At 33.7% G+C, this 20,671-nt stretch overlaps 1 protein-coding gene across 1 annotated transcript in view; it reads left to right on the top strand.

Moving 5' to 3' along the window:
- Positions 1-18,184, top strand: part of LOC123661557 (tyrosine-protein kinase Src42A) — an 80,111-nt gene extending 61,927 nt beyond the window's left edge. Inside the window, exons 3-7 of the mRNA XM_045596514.1 lie at positions 50-213; positions 13,311-13,638; positions 14,243-14,421; positions 16,665-16,821; positions 17,976-18,184. Of these exons, the coding sequence (XP_045452470.1) occupies positions 50-213; positions 13,311-13,638; positions 14,243-14,421; positions 16,665-16,821; positions 17,976-18,184 (1,037 nt within the window). The remainder of the gene's footprint in view (positions 1-49; positions 214-13,310; positions 13,639-14,242; positions 14,422-16,664; positions 16,822-17,975) is intronic.
- The last annotated feature ends 2,487 nt before the right edge of the window (positions 18,185-20,671 follow it).

Raw genomic sequence — 20,671 nt, 5'->3', positions numbered from 1 at the left:
AAAATACAATTTTTATAAGTTTAGTATTTAATAAATACTTTGTCTACAGTACGAGATGGCGATACGGTGAAGCATTATCGCATCAGACAGCTAGACGAAGGTGGATTCTTCATCGCCAGGCGCACCACTTTCCGGACTTTGCAAGAACTGGTCGAGCACTACAGCAAGGATGCTGATGGTCTCTGCGTGTCCCTCAGCAAGCCTTGTGTACAGGTATAAGATTTTGACAGTATGGATATTTATTAGCTAAGTCTCAAGCTAACGCGGATTTCAGTCTCATCCATTACAATGTTTAATGACTGAATAATATATTTTTTTAATTCTATTTATAAACTACGCCGAATTAACCATATCAACGAACAAAGAAGGTAGATTTAATTTTATCGACCGTTATTTGTAAAACAGCAACGGGTACCGTGCATTTGTTGCTCATAACACAACAAATAAAACAAAACTAGCGATGCATTTGGGCTTCTAGGTCATGACCTCCTTACTCTCGCGACTGCGATAAAACCAACGCTTTGAAGTCTACTAAAACATCGCTATACTGTTTGTAAACAATGGAACTATTAAACAAGAGTATTCGAAAGAAAATTTACAAGTTAATTAAGAAAGAAAATTGAAAACAATTAAATGAATTAGGTCTATGAAGAAAACGGTATTAAATTATATTTACTTGGTGCCAATAAAAATGACACAAGGAGTCTCAATAAGTCCTTGAACATTTACAATGTACCTTTGCGACGTAAGCTTTTTGTATTATCCGGAGACAAACAAGCTAAGGGACGATTACTAATGCCTAACTCTTGAACAATACATTCCTTACATACGATGCGTGCCTGGAATGTTACAGCCCCACTGGTACGATCTCGACTATTAAAACCATTTAAAAACTCTATTTAAACCTCTGCTTAAAGAAAACTTTTACAAATTTAACTGACCGTCTTACGAGACATTTATAAAATCGTTTCCTTTGTATTTTAGATTTTATCGTGAAATAAGATAAATGTAGAAAAACTCGTATTAAATCGATTTTGTCGAGAGTAGTGGTGTCTATTTATTAGCAAGGTTTGTCAATAGATAGTTATTTAAGGACGATGAACTTTCAAAAGAAATAGATTCATCAACCATCCAAAGAATACAATGACGTTATTAGCTTAATTTATACGTCAAAGTTACTCGTTCATCATAAATAATAATGTTATTTATTGTTACGTACGCGCATAAATCGCAAAATTCAATATCGACACGACGATAAAATTTATGGTTTGCGATGGACACCTTTGTTCGCAGCCTGAGATATATTTCACGACGCATTGAACTGATCCGAGACTGTTTTGAATTCACCGAATACGGTATTCTTTCCTGGACCGGAACGTGCGTACTTCTTGTACCCTTTATTTTTCAACCGTGCACTGTACTATATTGCTTTTTAGAGACTGATTTTTTCTAGATAGCAACGACGATACAGAAATAAATAATTAATAGATTCGACGTTTAATTAAAAACGCATGTACTTCTTATCTCTTTCGTCGTACAAAGATATATGTGAAGATAAGAATAATAAATCTGATTTTTATCAAGATACTCGTGTTAAAACTTTATTCTTAAAGAATATCTTCTGATATTTTTATTATCATGATGAATATTCGTAAATGGAAAACTGTATGTCTTAGCCACTTACTAAAACAACTCAATTGTCGCATTAACAAAGCTTTATTATACATATTATTCGCTTACTTTTAAAGTACTATTCGTATGTATTATTACCATACGACACCTGGCCATTCAGTCTTATAAATAACGCTAGAAAACCTATACATCATCACGTAGTAATTATATATAATTTTAAAATTCTTAACGACGGACATATATGTAATCGTTTAATTTGCTCTATTTATTTAATTAAATATAAGTAAGAGCATTAATCATTTTGACAGTTTGCTCGTTAGTTACGAACTTTTACTTTTTTGATAAAGCTCTACTAATTAAGTATCACTTTCTATCGTATTATCAAAATAGTTTCATGCGAAATTCAATATCTTTTTTTTATTTATACTATTTCGGCAAACAAGCGTACGGCTAACCTGATGGTAAGTAATTACCATAGCCTATAGACGCCTGCATCATCAAAAGCATCGCAAGCACGTTACCGACCTCTAATCCCCCCAGGAGCCCTGGTCACCTTACTCACCACAGGAACATAACACTGCTTGAAAGTAGTATTATTTGGATGTGATCGTCTGTAAGGTCGAGGTATTTCCCCAGGCGGGCTGCTCCCAATTTTGAGCAGAATATTATCCTGCTGTGCCCTACCACAGTTATAGATTCATGCGGAAATCAATACTATATTTATTAATATAATTAAACGATCTAGTGAGTTGTTTACAAAAAATATTAAACATTTATGATTGAAGGTTCAATTATGTGCATGTCTCTGCGGAAATTCCGTTTTGTTATATAACAACGATACTTTATGATTTGTATACTAGAACTGCCTTCGACTTTGTTTACGTTAGACTGAAATAATTACGGAAATTTCAATAAAATCTTAGAACTTGTAGTATTTGTAATTATTTTATATTTTGATTAAAGCAACTTATAGCATCATTTAAAATTGTATTGTGAATATTAATTAGATTCTTATAATGTAGTTTAAAGAAACTTTATTTAATTATTTGTAATAATTATACTATACGATATGTATCATATTTTTTGTTACGAAAATTATAAACATGCTAACTTTAACCATTTGTTCTAATAAATGTTTTTTCGATTAAACGAGCTTTAAAAAAATCTTTTTTTTTATGTAGCGAATAGTATGTTGCGCAGTTTATCATCACAAAATCTTTTCCACGTACAGACAGTCCAGTTATATTACTATAATATTTATATAGTTATATATCTGTTATATGATCAATGACTTATTAATAGAACGTGTTCTAGCACAGACTTATTTATTTTACATTCTTCATCGTTTAGACATTATTCATCGTTTCGTTTATTTATATTGATGAAAACGTAGTTTTAAATAACTGAGTTTTAAGTTTTAACTGAGGTAGGACACAGCAGGAATTTCCTGCTCAAAATATGGAGCAGCCCGACTGGGGTAGTACCTCGACCTTACAGAAGATCACAGCAAAATAATGTTTCAAGTTCTGTTTTCAAGCAGTATTGTGTTCCTGTTGGTGAGTAAAGTGACCAGAGCTCCTGGGGGGATTGGGGATTGGGTCGGCAACGCGCTTGCAATGCTTCTGGTGTTGCAGGTGTCTATAAGCTACGGTAATCGCTTACCATCAGGTGAGCCGTACGCTTGTTTGCCGACCTAGTGACATAAAAAAAAATAATAATAAAAAAAACAAAGTGTAATATTATGATCACCGACAATGTAATCTTTATCTAAAGCTAAAAATAAATTACTATGTGTTTATCGAAGAAACAATTTGAGTTTTTTGCGTCTTTACGTGTACAGTAACGATTTGCTTGTTTTTTAATTTCCTGTACTGTACTGACATAGAATATATTCTCTCTTTTTAGTTTTATTTGACGTCAAGATATAATGTGCTTTAATACGCTTATAAAAATGTTTTTATTGCTTACTGCTTTTTCCTTTGACATACATAAGTCATATATGGGGTTATGCATTTAAAAAAAACGTTTACGACATTTCCTTATCCTGCAAAGTTTCAAGTATCCAAATATTGATATATAACAATTTCAAAACTAAATAAACTGTAACCAAAAATATGGAATTCGCTTTCTGTTTGTGCAATTCTAAGATTAGAAGAAAAAAACAAGTATTATATTTATACTATAAATGTTACATCATCTTATCTATAAATAAAAAGTTACGTGAAAAATTGGTAATATGGTGATATATAAAGCTTTAACTGAGGACTAACGGCCATAATCTCGACTCGTTGGTATAAACGTTATGTAATTAATACTAACAATTTTCCCGTCAAATTGAAATGTGGTAGAAAGATTTGTGGTCAACATAAAAAGTAAATAGACATGTCGTATATTCCAATTTTAAAATTATTGCCTTCTCACTTTGCAAGTAACTCTAATCAATGACGAAATTTTATAACGAGCCTTCAATCTTCTGATCTATAAAAAACTTAGCTCTTTCACTGTAAACATTTTTAAGAGACTATATAGATAAAAAATAAATCACAAAGTTTAATTAAACTTTTTTAAGTTTAATGAAACTTTGTGATTCATTTTCGTTTGCACAAATGTTCGACATACTGCAACTATCTCTACAAGGTTGACGCTTTAAGTGATAAAAGTATATCTCCTTTATCGGCTTCTTGTATAATATAAAATAGTATTATATTATAATGTAATTAATAATAATAATTGAAAATGTATAAAAATCGCTCTATAATATACGATTCCGATTGTGAAATTAAATATGTGTAATGCATGTTCTATCGTAATGTAATAATATTCTTAACCGCACAAGAGTAAGATTCGTAATTTTTCTTTAACTTATAATACCTCCAGAGAACTGGAAACTAAAGTAAGCACGTTTGGATGTTTATTTTTTAAAAAAGTTAATGACTAGCGCCGAACTCTTCCCTCGCAAAAAAATTAAAACACGAAATCATAAAGTTGAAGGATCTTCCATATACTTCGGCTAATCGTGATTAATTTAAACATTTTGCCTTACGAAGGAATTGTTAATTGTTTAATTATTTTTTTAAATAAAATGCCAAGCGAGTTATTAGTAATAGGTAAAAGAATTCATGTAGTTTGCACGTGTACAGGTAAACATGCACGTGACCATAAGCAAAATAATAAATATAAAACACATTCGAAAGTGACAATAAATGTCGCTTTCAAACATTAATTTAACAGTCACAATAAATTTCACTGTCAAGGTAACATTTAATTTTTATGTCACTCAATCGTTCAATAAATTAGATCACAATCGAAAACGAATTGCAAAATTACACGTTAAGACTATTATCTAATAAATGTTACCGTCAATGTCGTTTCTTTGCTCCGTTATATAAAGATGGAAAGAGCACTTGATGCTTTTTATGTGTGTCTGCGGATAAATTAATTTATGAGCCGATTTTGCTGTTTTTTTTTTTTTCGCTTCAGCCCCACAATATTCCACTACTGGGCATAGGCCTCTTTCTCCATGTAGGAGAAGGATCAGAGCTTAATCCACCACGCTGCTCCAATGCGGGTTGGCGGATATTTTTTTTGTTAGAAAGGTGATATCTCAAGGGTGGTAACATTATAAGGAAACCAGAATCTGATGATGGCATCCAAGAGAAATTGAGGGAAATCTGTGAAAATCGTAGTGGCAACTAGTGCGTTTGTTAATTTTTTCGTCTACTTACGTTGCATTGTATTACTTGTCGATATAATTTAAGTCGGGTTTTTTCGTTTGCTAACAAACATAATTATATTCATATCTATCTGTTGTTACGACATGTTCTATACTGCTATAATAAATTTTATAATTTTCTTATATTTAAAGATTTATTACAAAAAATAGTCTTAATTACTTATGTTATATTTTAAAGTATTAAATTATTCAAATCAATGTTCTAGTCATATCTATCTAAGGTCATCAGCCCTAATTCAGATACATGTGAATAATTATCAGTTTTTGTAAAACCAAAAAAAAAACTACGTAAGAAAAGTTAGATCACAATACAATTCTACTTCGTATAATTGAAAAATTGAAATGCACAATACATTTCAATTTTATAGACGTTCAGTCACTTATTATTATTAATTCGAAATAGAGTTTTCACTTGAAATTTATTTTTAAAATACGTGAAATATCGACGCGCTTTTCAGAATTAATTCTATTGATAAATAGCTGAGGTATTATAATGCCATTCAGTTGAGTTTGTCCGCCTTGTTATCTTAATTGCTATGAATTGTGTAACAGATTGTGTAATACATTATGTTCATATATATGTCGATGTATGTATTTACATAAAATCAGAATAAAAGTTGCGAAATTGCTGTTTTATTTTTAAAAATAAAAAATAAAATATAACCATTAGATTTTTTAAGTTAATAGATTAATTAAGAAGTAGAAGATTTTTTTTCTTTTTAAATATAGGTGTAGGTACACAAAGTATTTTTATTAATAAAAATAAAAAAAGAACAATTTTTTTATCATTCTAAAATCAGGCTAAACATAACAGGTTCACCGTGCACGGCTGCTTTGTAAATACCTACTTGTGTCGGACGGCCCAAAAGGGCCGACGACTGCATGTCACGATTGTGGCGCGGCGGTGGATTCTGCTCAGCACACCCTCGAGGTGTGCCCGAAATGGGCGGCGCTGCGTCGCGATCTGACGACAGTCCTCGGAGGGGACTTGTCATCACTGCGATGCTCGGCGACGACGAGTCCTGGAAGGCGATGGTCTCCTTCTGCGAGACAGTAATGTCCCAGAAGGAGAATGACGAGCGGATGAGAGAGGAGGCCGCCGACGAGGCCTCCGTCCGCAGACGACGAACGGGGGTGCATAGGAGGCGCTACTTAATGCGCCTCCAGTAACGCCCCCGTGCCCGTGTCGGGCGGGACGGGAACCCGCTCCTACTAGACATGGCCTCGTCGAGATTGTTCAGAAAAGAGCCGGACAGTCCCCATAGAGGAGAAGTTTGGCGTTTTCGCCGAGGCCATTCTGTCGCTGGAGGGATCCTGTTGCCTCCAGATCCGGACCCTCCGATTAAAGCGGCTGAAGGCTCCCGCAGGGGTTTGGTCGGTATTGCACCCCCAAGTGCTGAAGCTGACATACGGCCTAGGACTGCCTACCCGGGCGTCCTGGATATCACCCGTAAATGGGTTCCTCTACGATACCAAAAAAAAAAGGTTCCAACACAGGTTACTTCACCTTTATAATAATATTATTCAAACGAAAATAACCAAAAACATTATCATATTTTAAATAATCAACGAGTTTTGTCGGTCGAAATAAAGAATGTGATCAGGATTTTAAAATATGAAATCGAATAATTTATTTTCCTAAAAGTACGTAAAACGAATTTAGCTTTTGAAATTGTGTGTAGCGGAAATATTAACTACAATAATTTGAATTATATTATAATCTATATCTTAATATATATAAATCGTACGCGTCACGTTATTGTTTGTCCACGATGGACTCCTAAACTACTTAACCGATTTTAATCAAATTTGCACACCGTGTGCAGTTTGATCCAACTTGAAAGATAGGCTATATTTCATTTTGATATATGTAATTATTATATTTAAGAAAAAATTAGGCGGACCGAAGTTCGCTAGGTCAGCTAGTTAATATACCTATATAATAATATCTACAAAAGGCGGATTTCATAAGTTGATTAATTTTATTGTCACTTGTTAATAAAACATGACGAAATAACTTAATGAACTCTATTGTTCAAATCATACATAAGTTATGATTATTATAAGAGGAAAAAAAACCAATGAAATAGTATATCTTTCGCTTCTTAAAAAAAGTCACCTTCACATAGTATTTAACTTAAAATTATATACTTTATAAACTCTTCACACTCACATAATTATATTTTAGATGACGCATTGAAACTTGAACTTTTGTATTTTTAATTATAAAAGATCATTTGTCGCGTTAATATTTTAATTATTTGTGATACGAGGAATTCAGTAAGGACGAATAATTTATGACAAGTTTCGGGAATAACAATTACCTTTCGAGGTAATTTTAATCAACTTGAAACGTTCGAAATATGACTGTTGGTAATTTTTATGTTTATTAAGCTTAAATTACGGCTTAATGTATTTATTGAACGAATAGCTAAAATTGACATAATTCTACCATAAGTTGTCGCTAGTTATTATGACGCATTATGTTATGTAAATGTGAACTGAACCCAATTGAGATATCATCCTTGAAACTTTCAAGTTCATAGAATGTAGCAATTATATATTCAAAGACAATTACACATGGTTACATCTAGTTTGAGATTTGAGAATTATTGTATAACCTAGTACATTATTTACATTATAAATTAACTGATTTGTAATTTAAAGTCTTAATATTCTTGTCTGGACATGTATTTATAATGTATATTTATTTTGATGAAATATTAAAGCCTTGTAAGTTATTAGGACATCCAAATCATTTTACCTTGATAGACTTTCATTGAAATATCTTATCATAAGTTTTTCAACGAAAAATTATTCGTCACAAAAGTACGGGCCGAATCTTTTGGATCGATTGATCGCTCACACAGTTAAATAAGCTTATTTGATAAATTATTTACAACAATTAAACAATTACAATTTCATCATGCAATGTATTGTACTTTTGCTCGAACTACAACAAAATTCAATAATTGAGAATTTATTAATACCTTCATTATGAAATTTGTTCACTTTGTTTCAAACTATATTTATGTTGGCTACGAGAACGAATAAATATTGGCGCATGTTTTAATTTATCACAAGAACTACACTAGACATTGTGGAAATTTATCCCAATATTATTATTGATTGAATCGTCAATTCATTATTAGTCAACTCAAAACCCAGTACGATGTTAATCAGTATTATAAAGCACTACAAGATCGAAAACTAAATTATATTTTAACTAAGTTCTTAATACATTCTGTTTTTGTTAACACTTTGTACTAGATGCAAATGCTCTGCAATAATTATATGGTTACTTTAAAATATGCATTTCTGTTGGCTAGGCTTTTGGGCACGTTACACACTCTTTACAAAATAAGTTTGTCCTTGTTTCGAAACATGAACATTTCGTAGATAAAATCAGATTTTCACTGCTAAGTCAGAATCCAGCGATCTCTCGAAGTGTAGTAGTACGTTTGTAGGATAATAAAATTACATCGTAGCTGGTGTATATTTAGATTCACATTTCTCAACATCTATGCGGTTTCGAAGCCAATAGCGATTGCACCATCTTGTGTTTAGCAATGCAATGCAAATTGTACAAAGGAAATCATGCAAAATATATGATTACATTATATTAAACGTCAATTGGTCGATCCGCAAATGCTATTTCTTAGGTAATTTTAAGATCTCAAAGTATCAAACTTCATAGAAACAAAATAAAAACATTATCTCGTAAACGGATTCAGTAAAATCACTCCTCCAATCGGTTTCACAATGTGGCAGACAGCCGCTATAGTGACGTCACAATATTAGTATTCTGTTGACGTAACATAACCTTTCTATGACCAGCACTAGAATTCTCAAAATCGATTAAGGCTTTTAACCTTAAGTCAGACGTGGTATTTATACAAAAAATAACTAGCAACTTTTGTAAACGATATATAACCTCAGCAGGTAAGCGAATTTTATATTGTTGTTTCATATACATTATAAATATTAATAATAGTAATTATAAATAATGTTGATATATTTTATGGTCATGCGTGGTATTTCTTAAAGTAGCAATTTTATGCAAGTTCGTTAGTTATATTACCATGCTGCCAGATTAATAAGTTTTAACTAAATTCAATAAGCCATAATTAAATGTGCGAAGTCTTTTGTAAAAATGATCGTTAAAACTTTGTTTTCTCGTAAGTTTAATCTTAAAAGCGTAGAAAGAACTTTAACCAAGGAAGAGGCGTAGGTCAGCTCTGTAATAAACAGATTTCATCGACTATAATGTATTTTGTAATAATAATAATAATAATAATATATTCTTTATTGTACACCAAAATATAAACAAACAGTAGTAATTTTGAACAGTTTGTTCTGTCGACACAAGCACTAGGTTTTCTAACTCTTGCTACTGCAAAAGTTGAACACAAAACATTATTTTCGCAAATTGAATGAATTCGAAAACTATTTGTGTTAGGAATAATTTTCGTGAATAGTTTTTATGATCTTTGAAATTAGTAATCATGTTACACTTTTATTCCTAAGAGAAGGTTATATTTAATGCAGCCTGACGATACCGTGACCAGGAGAAGAGAAAAGGTAATAAAATTCCTTAGAAAAGTTATGAACGCAACTATGTAGAAGCAGACCAATAACGTAACTCATATAGTTTGACTTAAAAGTAGAGTTTTATACCATGTTAGTATCAGACTGAACAATATATTATGTACTTACTGTTTGATGAAATCAAATTTGTAGACAATTTAATTTTAGACAAAATAATTATTACAGCCTACGAATTGTAGCTCAATGTTAAAATGTATAAAGTGTTCCAAAAATTTAGGAAAAAGAATTCTTAAAATCGACAAAACCTTGATTAGCGCCTTGGAAAAGTGAAATCTTCAAACTTAACAATATTAATAGGTATAGATTCGTAGAATGGTACACCGTATGTAGTAATTATTGTTTGCACATTGCACTTTGAACACAGTGTAGAGGATGTGTAGATGTTTATAAAATATGCAAAAATGAAATATTTAAAGTTACAAAACCACTTGGTCACCGATCAGTTTCTTAATCCTGATGTTGAAGTTGTTTAAAAATATAGTGTTGAATCAAAAAGTCTATGTGTGTTTGTGTGTGATGTAAATATTTCTGACTAAAACTTAGACGGTGGTTGGTAAACGTTAAGTTTACTTATAAAATCCTAAACGCCATTAATACTGTCTACTCACAGCAAAGAAATGTTGGGTATCTAAGATTTTGCTATTTTATTTGGAAATAATTTTTACGTATCAATGGATATCGTAAGGTAATGCCCTAGTGAATCTCTATCAGCTGTCTCAGTAGTACCACTAGTAGATAGCGAATAGTCGAACTATCGATCAGTTGACCGATGTGGTACTCCACATTCATATATGCATTAACTGGTTTAACCGCTCGCTAAGCACGACGAAAGTCAATATTTGACTTCCGAGAAATTTTGGTTTTCGTGTAGCTTTTACGGTTATCCGCTACTTTTACGGAGAACGAAATGCGCTTTTATTTGAATTAATGGTAATAAAGAAATTAATTACGAATAAGTAATGAACCATTTTAAATTAATTTTTAAGATATTAACGTCAATGGAATTTATGTTATGTAGATACAATAAATGAACAGACGATCAAATTTAATTATTAAACAAACCGTCGTTTTGCATATTTATTATCTGGTTACGTCATGTTTCCTACACTAATAAAGTTTTATCTTCTAAGTCGATTTACGCGCTTCCGTTTATGTAAATTGTTTAAATGCAAAAGACTAATTTATTTTTTCATTTGCCTTTATAGGTTAAAAATGTGCAGCTTAAAATAGCTATAGTGTCTAGACTAATATTTTAGTTATTGTTGCTCTTGAAACACCCTGATGGGAAGAAGCCACCTCTCGCTACTCGCCCCCAGACAGTCTGGATCGTTGACCTTAAACACTCGATTACCGTCGATACCTCGATATCGATAGACGACCGACGATAATCGTCGTGTTAGGTTAGGTTCAATATTTATTATAAGCTAGCTGTGCCCCGCGGTTTCACCCGAGTTAATTTAAGGGAAAATGGGCTATAGCCTCCCTCGGTAAATAGGCTTACCAACCCAAAAAAAAAATTCAATTCGAACCAGTAATTCCTAAGATTAGCGCGTTAAACAAATAAACAAACTTTTCAACTTTTATATTTTATATGAGTACCTTTAGATTATATGGACTTGCTCACAAAAATTGTTGTTGAGTGTGTTTTTGCTCTCGATAAAACAGGCACTTTGAAATCACAAACAAACACTTCAATTTTATATATATTTAAATTTAAAAATCAACGAAACCAGTTTATTTCCGACCCTCATACCCAAGGGTCTTCTAGGAATTAAATGCAGATTTTTTTTTTTAACCGACTTCCAAAAAAGGAGGAGGTTCTCAATTCGACTGTATTTTTTTTTTTTTTATGTATGTTACATCAGAACTTTTGACTCGGTGGAGCGATTTCGACAAATTTTCTTTCAATCGAAAGGTGGTGTGTGCCAATTGGTCCCATTTAAATTTATTTGAGATCTAACCACTACTTTTCGAGCTATATCTAATAATGCGTTTTTACTTGACGCTTTTTTCGTCGACCTACGTTGTATTATACCGCATAACTTTCTACTGAATGTACGGATTTTGATAATTCTTTTTTTGTTGGAAAGGAGATATCCCTAGTTTAGTACCATGATAGGAAAAACAGGATCTGATGATGGGATCCCAGAGAAATCGAGGGAACTTCTTGAAAATCTGCAATAACTTTTTATTCGGTTTACCGATTTTAATGATTTTTAATTTAATCGAAAGCCGAAATTTATCATGTGGTCACATTTAAATTTCATCGAGATCTGATAACTACTTTTTGAGTAATCTTTGATAATGCGTTGTTACTTGACTATTTTTTCGTCGATCTACGTTGTATTACTCGTCGATGTAATTGAAGTCGGTTTTTTTTTCGTTTGCGAGCAGAAAACACAATTATTTGTTATTATTATAATATTCTTAAATTTCGAACATATATTTCTTACTTACATTTTTGTTTGATCATTGCACATGATGTTCTTGTAGCTATTTGGACATATAAATAGTAAGTAGCATATTTCAGTCAGTCAATGTGACAGATTGTATAACAATTCGCACTTTTTACGTCAACTCGAGTTACCAAGCCAACAAACGATTACATCAACTTTGCTATTTACATTTTTGCATATTGAAAATCAGATACTGATTCAGCTGATTTTATATATCAATATGAAATCTACGACTTAATATCAAAAGACTTTCGCAGGAAATATTTAAATCTGTTTATGGTCACTGCAATAAGATTGCATAACAAGTATATTTATACCAATTGCACTTTTTATTACATGAAAGTAAATGTAAATTGTAATGTTAGAAATGATATTATAAATAGTTTAAAATTTATTATCGATTGATTAAGACAGGAAAACGACATAACAGACGTGTAGTGGTCGCGGTCTCTTGCCACCGTCGCCAAGAACCGCCGGTTTCAACTTACAACGCGTTGTGAATTAAAAAATACATACGCTTATCGTGTTACAGTTTCTTTACGTCGCCTGTCTGTCTGCAACATCCTATAATGTCACTCGATCGACTCACATTTTATCCTTTTTACGACCGTTGACACAATCGAACCGATCACATAAGTAATCCAATTTAAAAGACAATTATGTCCACTTCACTTCGTAATACATCACAAGATGAGCTCTGAATACGTCATTTATTGCAAATAAGTCTTACAGCCAGTATACTATGTCAATTTACCTGAAATATACTGATTAATGCATTCGTGACGTTTGTAGATTTACTGCCGATTGTGCTGTAATATATTTGTTGTTATCATGCGTGGATGTTGACGTCATACTAAAATTTTATTCTGTTTATGTTATAGGTAGAGAAGCCTGTCACAGAGGGACTATCGCACAGAACACGTGACCAGTGGGAGATCGATCGCTCATCCCTGAAATTTGTTCGAAAACTCGGCCATGGACAGTTCGGTGAAGTGTGGGAAGGATTATGGAATAACACGACTCCTGTTGCTATCAAAACCCTCAAATCTGGTACAATGGATCCGAAAGACTTCCTGGCAGAAGCTCAGATAATGAAAAAACTACGACACAGTAAACTTATTCAGTTGTACGCTGTGTGTACTCTCGAAGAACCGATTTATATCATCACCGAATTGATGAAGAATGGCTCTCTATCGGAATATTTACAAGGTAATACAACTAGGTATTTGTACCTATTATGAATTTAGTCTAATTGAACTAATTCAGTGCAATTTTATCTGAGAATATTCACCGTTTATTAGAGTAAACATTACTATACTCGTATAATCCTCAAACAAGTTAGATATTATCTATATTATGTTCATCTAAATTGAAATTGATCTATCAAGGTCGGTCATATTTTAATATGAAAAGAATGATTAAAGATTACTATACTAAATTACAACATATAAATTACTTACAAAATATATTCTGATTATACGATATATTTCATGTATCTAATTTACATGTAAGGTATTTATTCAGTAGAATTCATATTTTTGTTGCGGTAAATCGATACAGCAGTCTGAAGTATCAGATCAGTAAATAATTTTTAAAAGAAATGGGCAATAACTATGGAATTATCCTTTTTGTTCTTATTGTGTGGAATGCACAATAAGAACACACATCTGTGATTTTGTAAACATAAGGAGACCCTGTGTGCAGCAGTGGACTATCATAGCCCGAAGCAAGCAAGTGCACTTGTATGCACACGCTGTGGTTTTTGTTTATTACTATGTATATTATATATTAAAAATACACAATTTTATTACAGGTAAAGGTCGCGGCCTGAAGCTTCAGACGCTCATCGACATGGCGGCACAGATCGCGGCCGGCATGGCGTACCTTGAGTCTCAAAACTACATCCATCGCGATCTTGCAGCTAGAAATGTACTCGTGGCTGAAGCCAATATCGTCAAGATTGCTGATTTTGGTCTCGCTAGACTTATAAAGGTATGTTGACATGATTGATTCTGTTCAAGACAAACCGACTACTTTACATAAATCTTCAAGTATTAAATATAGATAAACTTACCATTCACTGACTCTAACACTACACTAGGTTACTTAACACTACAAAATGTCAATTTTTGAACAGCTGAAATTCACAATCATTTTTATTACATCTAAAGTTGGTTTATAAGTATAATAAAGCATTACTCATTATACCTTATCTGAGGCTTGTATCTCGGGCTGATAGCGATTTTAATTAGTTATTGTGTACAAGGTCAAAACAATAATCAACGAGGAAAATCGTTACAGACGTAATAATTATTAACAAGGTAAAGAAAACTAAGCAAAAGCCGTTTGTCGACAACATTCTAGCTCACTTCATTTCACTTTGAGGTTAATCACACTGGGTGGCAAAACCCACACCGCAATGTTTAGTGCCGTTAATAGATACCACAACATTTCTACAAAGTTGGCCATAACTCATGTATTTACATATGCAGACACAGAAGTAAACATATTAAGACTCATAGAAGATTCTGCTGAAATTGTCGAACGATCGAGTCGTTTTTATAATAAAGAACAACCAAACTTGTATTTTACGTATTTTGTCTAAAAAAAATGTTGTTTTTACTTGTATATGATATAAAATATACATACAATTAAAAAAAAATTATATACAAATACTTCACATGTGAATGTTACACCCAGACTCCTCAGTAGTTAAACCGGGATCACTGCCAACTGCCTCTGATTAGTCAATATAAAACCCATACGCTAATATATTCCAAACTCCCAAGTATACATTTTGCATAGTAGCTAATTATGTGCAAGTTATTGTATAAAAAATCACATTTATCGTATTTATTACTTGGTCATATACGGTCTTACTTATAAAAATCTCGCTAAGCAATACTTAGCCACCGCTTAGTTAAACCGCTCTTAAGCTACAAATCCATGTTTAACTTTTGTTTACTTATAAACGTTGATTAGCTGTTACTTAGTTAAGAAACAAACAAAGAATGATAATTTTTTTTTCTAACAAACACACGCAAGTAAGTAGATCAAACGTCACAATATAACAGCTGATTTATGTGAAATCCGCCATCTTGCCGCTTAGCAGGAGTTAAACTATGCCTCGGCAGTGTTAAAATTTGACGGCTATTTAAACACTACTTAACGACTTCTTAACGCTAAATAGTGTTTATAAGTGAGGTTTTTGCTAATCCGTTGCTAAGCAATTGATTAAAAATTAAGAAACGTTTATAAGTAAGACCGTTATATTACAGTTAGCGTCTATCTTTATATTTCCTGTAATTAATATCCTCCTGCGTCTGGTTTGAGGTGGTTTGCATATAATCTTTATTATCTTATCTTTTATATAATAGAATTCAGTTTACCCGTACCATGGTTAATAGATTATTATTTTTGATAACTGTATAACAAAACTCATAAAATTTATTTTCTACTTATTGAAGTAGGGTACAAATCGCAGCCTAGTATGCCTTTCTCTAACAGTGTTGTGTTCTTGTAATGCAGCCTTTCCCAAAGTGGGTGATAACGCCCCCTTTGTGGGCGCTGTAGGCCTAAAGGCGGGCGGTACCCAGAAAAAAAATGGTGGCGTTGTGTAGAGTCATCCCTCACATTAGTTTTATATTAGAATCGATTATGTTTGTTTTATTTTGAATAAAAGATACTCTGTCGAAATACTATAAAGTTGCGTTTCAATAATCATTCTCATCGGCAGGTCTAGCCCGTAAGAGTTAACTTGAGACTGAGCGCCGCTGTGTACTACTGCGCTCAGGTCTCAAGTTAACTCTTGCTGGTTATAGTAAAAGTCTCGTTTAGAATTAATGTTTAATCTCCGCTAATATAGCTCCCAATAATTAATTTAATTTGAAGTTAAAATGGTTTTTAAGTTGGTGAAAAAATGGGTGCACTATAAAATAAATTATTCTCAAAGTAGGCAGTAGACAAAATAAGTTTGGGAACCCCTGCTGTAATTGGTAAGGTAGCCAGAGCTCCTTGAAAGGATTTGTGGCAAGGACGGCAAGGCGCTTGCGATGCTTCTGGTTGTTATAGGGCTACAGGCGTCCATAGGCTACGGTAACCGTGTACCACCAGGTAGACTGTACACTTGTTTACCACCCTAGTATAAAAAAATGTCGTAATTTGTCTATACACTTGTTTGCCACATTATAATAAAAAGTTTAAAAAATCCAAGTAAAAGTAATTTGTCAATATAGGAGGACGAATACGAGGCCCGCGTGGGCGCTCGATTCCCTATCAAGTGGACCGCACCGGAGGCCGCTAACTACAGCAAGTTCTCCATTAAATCCGACGTTTGGTCCTTCGGTATCCTTCTCACCGAACTCGTTACTTACGGCCGGACACCTTATCCAGGTAAGACTACTAGAATGTTAATAAAGCTTTACTCGTACATAAATATTTCGATCTTGAACCTATATGTACATTTAACAATATGTAAGACTTATTTTTCTAAAAAGGCCAAAAAAGGCCAGGTTAAGAGTACCCTAAACCGAAGAGCATGTATGAAGGGAATAATGAAAGTGGACGAAGCGAAACAAGTATGTAAGGATCGTAGCAAGTTGAAAGAAGTGGTCTCTGCCTACCCCTACGGGAAAGAGGCGTGATTATATGTATGTATGTATTTTTGTATGAGATAGGAGGAATACTCTTGTACGTTTTTATAGTTTTAATGTTAATATGTTAATTTTTTATTTCAACTATAAATAGAAAAAAAGCCGTCAGAAAGTTCCAAGATTTATTTTTATTGGCTATTTGTACAACAATGCAAAAGGAACACGTGTTACTCGGCCGACGACCGCGACGCTGTCACACAAATCAAACATATTACATCTAAGACATAAATATGTTCTCAAGTACGTGCTAATAGAGCCACATGCTCAGATAAATTGAGTGAATTATCTATCTATAACTTCGTGTAAACTGTATGTATGTGTTATTTTAAGAATGTCTTAATAATAGCTAGCCACTTTCGATAATTATTAAGTGTCAAGGGCGCTAGGAAAAAACCGACTTTAAAAACAATGTCTTCTCAACCATAAAAGTTAGCAATGAGTTAGTTTTTTTGCAAGTTTTCGAATGAAAATTTTCTTACCGATCTATATAAAACTTGAGTTGTTTAATAATAATTTCAAATAATTTATCGTAAAACTACGGTCAACGTAATCTTCTCAAGTTAATGTTCCTTTCAGAAAAAATAAGTTAATTATTATTGGTTGATATTTTACTAATATGTCTCATCTAAATTAGCGTTTCATAAACTTTTCTCCAAGGCCCACAAAATCGTGGATTTTATCGTGTACATTAATACAAAGAGAAACAGGATAATTTATTCCCAATCTTTCAAGACTTCCTTTTTGTTGGATTATATTAAGATTTTTTTATCAAATTACTTTTTTATAATACCGTCAATTATGCACTCTTCGCTTTTTACTTCCATTTTTGTCGTTAAAAACTTTCATGTCTTATCGTTTTGTGCACAGTACGATATATTTAATAAACTTTTTCAGGTATGTCGAACGCAGAAGTCTTACACCAAGTAGAGCACGGCTATCGCATGCCATGTCCACCCAACTGCCCTGCGGAGCTTTACAACATAATGCTAGAATGCTGGAATAAAGACGCCCTCAAGCGACCCACGTTTGAAACCCTTCAGTGGAAACTTGAAGACTTCTTCACAATGGACAACTCCGAGTACAAGGAGGCATCGGCCTACTGAGCCCGGCCTTCCCTGCCGCCCCACCGACACGCACACGCGCACCACGTTAGTGTTTCATTGTGTTGTTTACTTTTATCGTTCTACCCTACAAATACCGTGTCTCATGGCCCAACGTAACCTTTAGGAAAAAGATTATTATATTATATATTTATTTAGAAATAATTTTAAAATCAAACAAATTCTAGTTTTATGACAAATAAGTATTTGTAAAAAAAATTAAAATATATAAAAAAAGAAATTGCATTACTATCCGAAAAATACATTTTCACGACAAAATTAAACGAATAATAATATCGTCGCAAAATAAATAGCGACAGTGTACGGCAGTGTGTATATTGGTTTTGATAACGTAGTATTTTTATTTAACGGGTATTTAGATATCAGTCAACCCATTGTACTCGGCAGTCTGTAACTATCTTAAAATATGTTTAATATGTAACACGTAGTTGTGGTGTACAATAAAGTCTAAATAAAGAAATCGTTCCGCAGACCCCCGGCCTATACCACATGCCGCCGGAGCTGATGCTGCACGGCAGCGCGTCCCTGCAGCACCTGCAGCACTACGCGCTCGGCCACGCGCACGGCCACGCCGCGCACCTGGCCGGTCACGCGCCTGGCCACGCCGCCACGCTGGGCCAGCCGCCGGCGCCGCTGTGCCACCGCCACAACACGCTCTACCGCGCGCCCTAGAGCCGCCCACACACCGCCCCACGCCCCCACGCTCTCCATCAGCCGAGGTCGTCCTATTAACTTAATTGTATCGCACGTAGCGTCGAACCCCTTCTGTAACGAGATTTATTTTTTATAGTAAACTCGTTTAAGCCCGGTTCATATATTCAAAAAATGATACATTACAGACCGTTAAATTTGTAATGTCTTGTTTAAAATTAACGGTCCGTGATCATAACAGATCGTTGTTTGACTGGGCTTTAACCGCAATTGTAGTATGTGTGTTGACGTAACTAGGTCGCGGGTGCGCCCTAGAATCATCTTTCGGACAATGCCCTTGAGAACTTTTTTTTTATCCAGAAAAACCTAGCTACGTCAATATATTTAGTTCTAGTTTCCAACTGGCTTACTCGCAACGGATCGAAGTAAGAAAATCAGTATAAATTTTGCGAGTGGGCCGATTGCGTGTGCGATGTCTGCTTAACGATTTTAATTGTAAACTTGGAACGCGGACTTGACGCTTTTATCATCTAAAGCTGGCACATTCATAAAGCTCACACAAATCCAATTTTATTGTAAAGACTGCTTTTAAACGAATATATTTCATTAAAACTTAACTTGCTCGATCACTTGCGTGCAAGAGTGACAAATCAATCCTCAGAACGTACACAGTGTGACGTCACGCTTTATCCATATTCACGTGCCAGCTTTAGTTAATTTACCTGTAACCCATTATTGAAGTAGCCGATAAGTTTGTAACAATTAATATCGATTCGAGGTAAATAAAATTGACAGTAAAATGTCCTTCTTGCTAACTAAAATTTGTTCGTATTAGAAATTAGGTAAAAGATAAGAAGTTTTTCAAAAATAAATTAATTAAACTAAAAAGTAAATAAATATTTTCAAAATTTACCAATCGAGTTAATGCATTTACATTGCGAGTATCGTTCGATGCGTATAACAATTTTATGACTCTCGGATCGGTAATAAGTTTAGTTAGACTGCCTACGATTTTTCTAAATGTATTTAGTGTACGATAGGTTAAATCACAATTCTGTATCGAATGAGTCGATGGACGTTCACAGATAAAACAATTCCTTAGGTGATAAATACTGTTTAAACGAAGTGTTGTGCCGCTCTATAGACACAGCGATTACATTACCGGGCTTCGCGAGCGAAATAGTGTTATTGAGTTGACGTTCAAGCGATTTTGTGTCCCGATTAGCTTCAAATTAGTTCTATACAATTAGTTTGGGAGTGGGAGGCGCCAAGGAGCGGGACGGACGCGGGACGCGGGCGGGCGCGGGGCGCGGGACCGCAGTGCGTGATCAGGAGGAAATTTAGGTTCGGCAGGGATTTGTACTCGTGGAGATTATGTTCGAAGATACGCATTGTAACGGATTTTAGGTATTTTCACCTACGTATACCATGTTTAAATTAGAGTTACGATATTGGTGATAGATGCCAAATAATCCTATTAAAGAACTGAATTTTATATAAATACATTATTAATTGTTCTGAGGGTATTTAGACTTAGGGATTTATTTATGTAATTTATACGCGTTGTGCTGACGATGTTTATGTTAAGCGTGTGTGCTCTTTGTTTTCTGTCTGTAGCGGTCGCATCTTCGCTGGCGCGTATCGCAGACGTATCGTTTCGCAGTGCGAACCCTCAGTTGATATTTTATTTGTGCCAAGACTTTTTAGTTTAAGCGAAAATGTAGCGTTGCCACAAATAAATAATCCGGTATACATAGAGGCACGACGAGTGAACGTAAGTTCTTATTTAAATTAAAAAATAAGATATAATTGGCCTAA

Source organism: Melitaea cinxia, chromosome 17, assembly GCF_905220565.1.
Source record: "Melitaea cinxia chromosome 17, ilMelCinx1.1, whole genome shotgun sequence".
Taxonomy (NCBI): Eukaryota; Metazoa; Arthropoda; class Insecta; order Lepidoptera; family Nymphalidae; genus Melitaea; species Melitaea cinxia.
The sequence above is the reverse complement of the archived record's forward strand: the minus strand, read 5'-3'. Positions and strand labels throughout refer to the sequence as shown.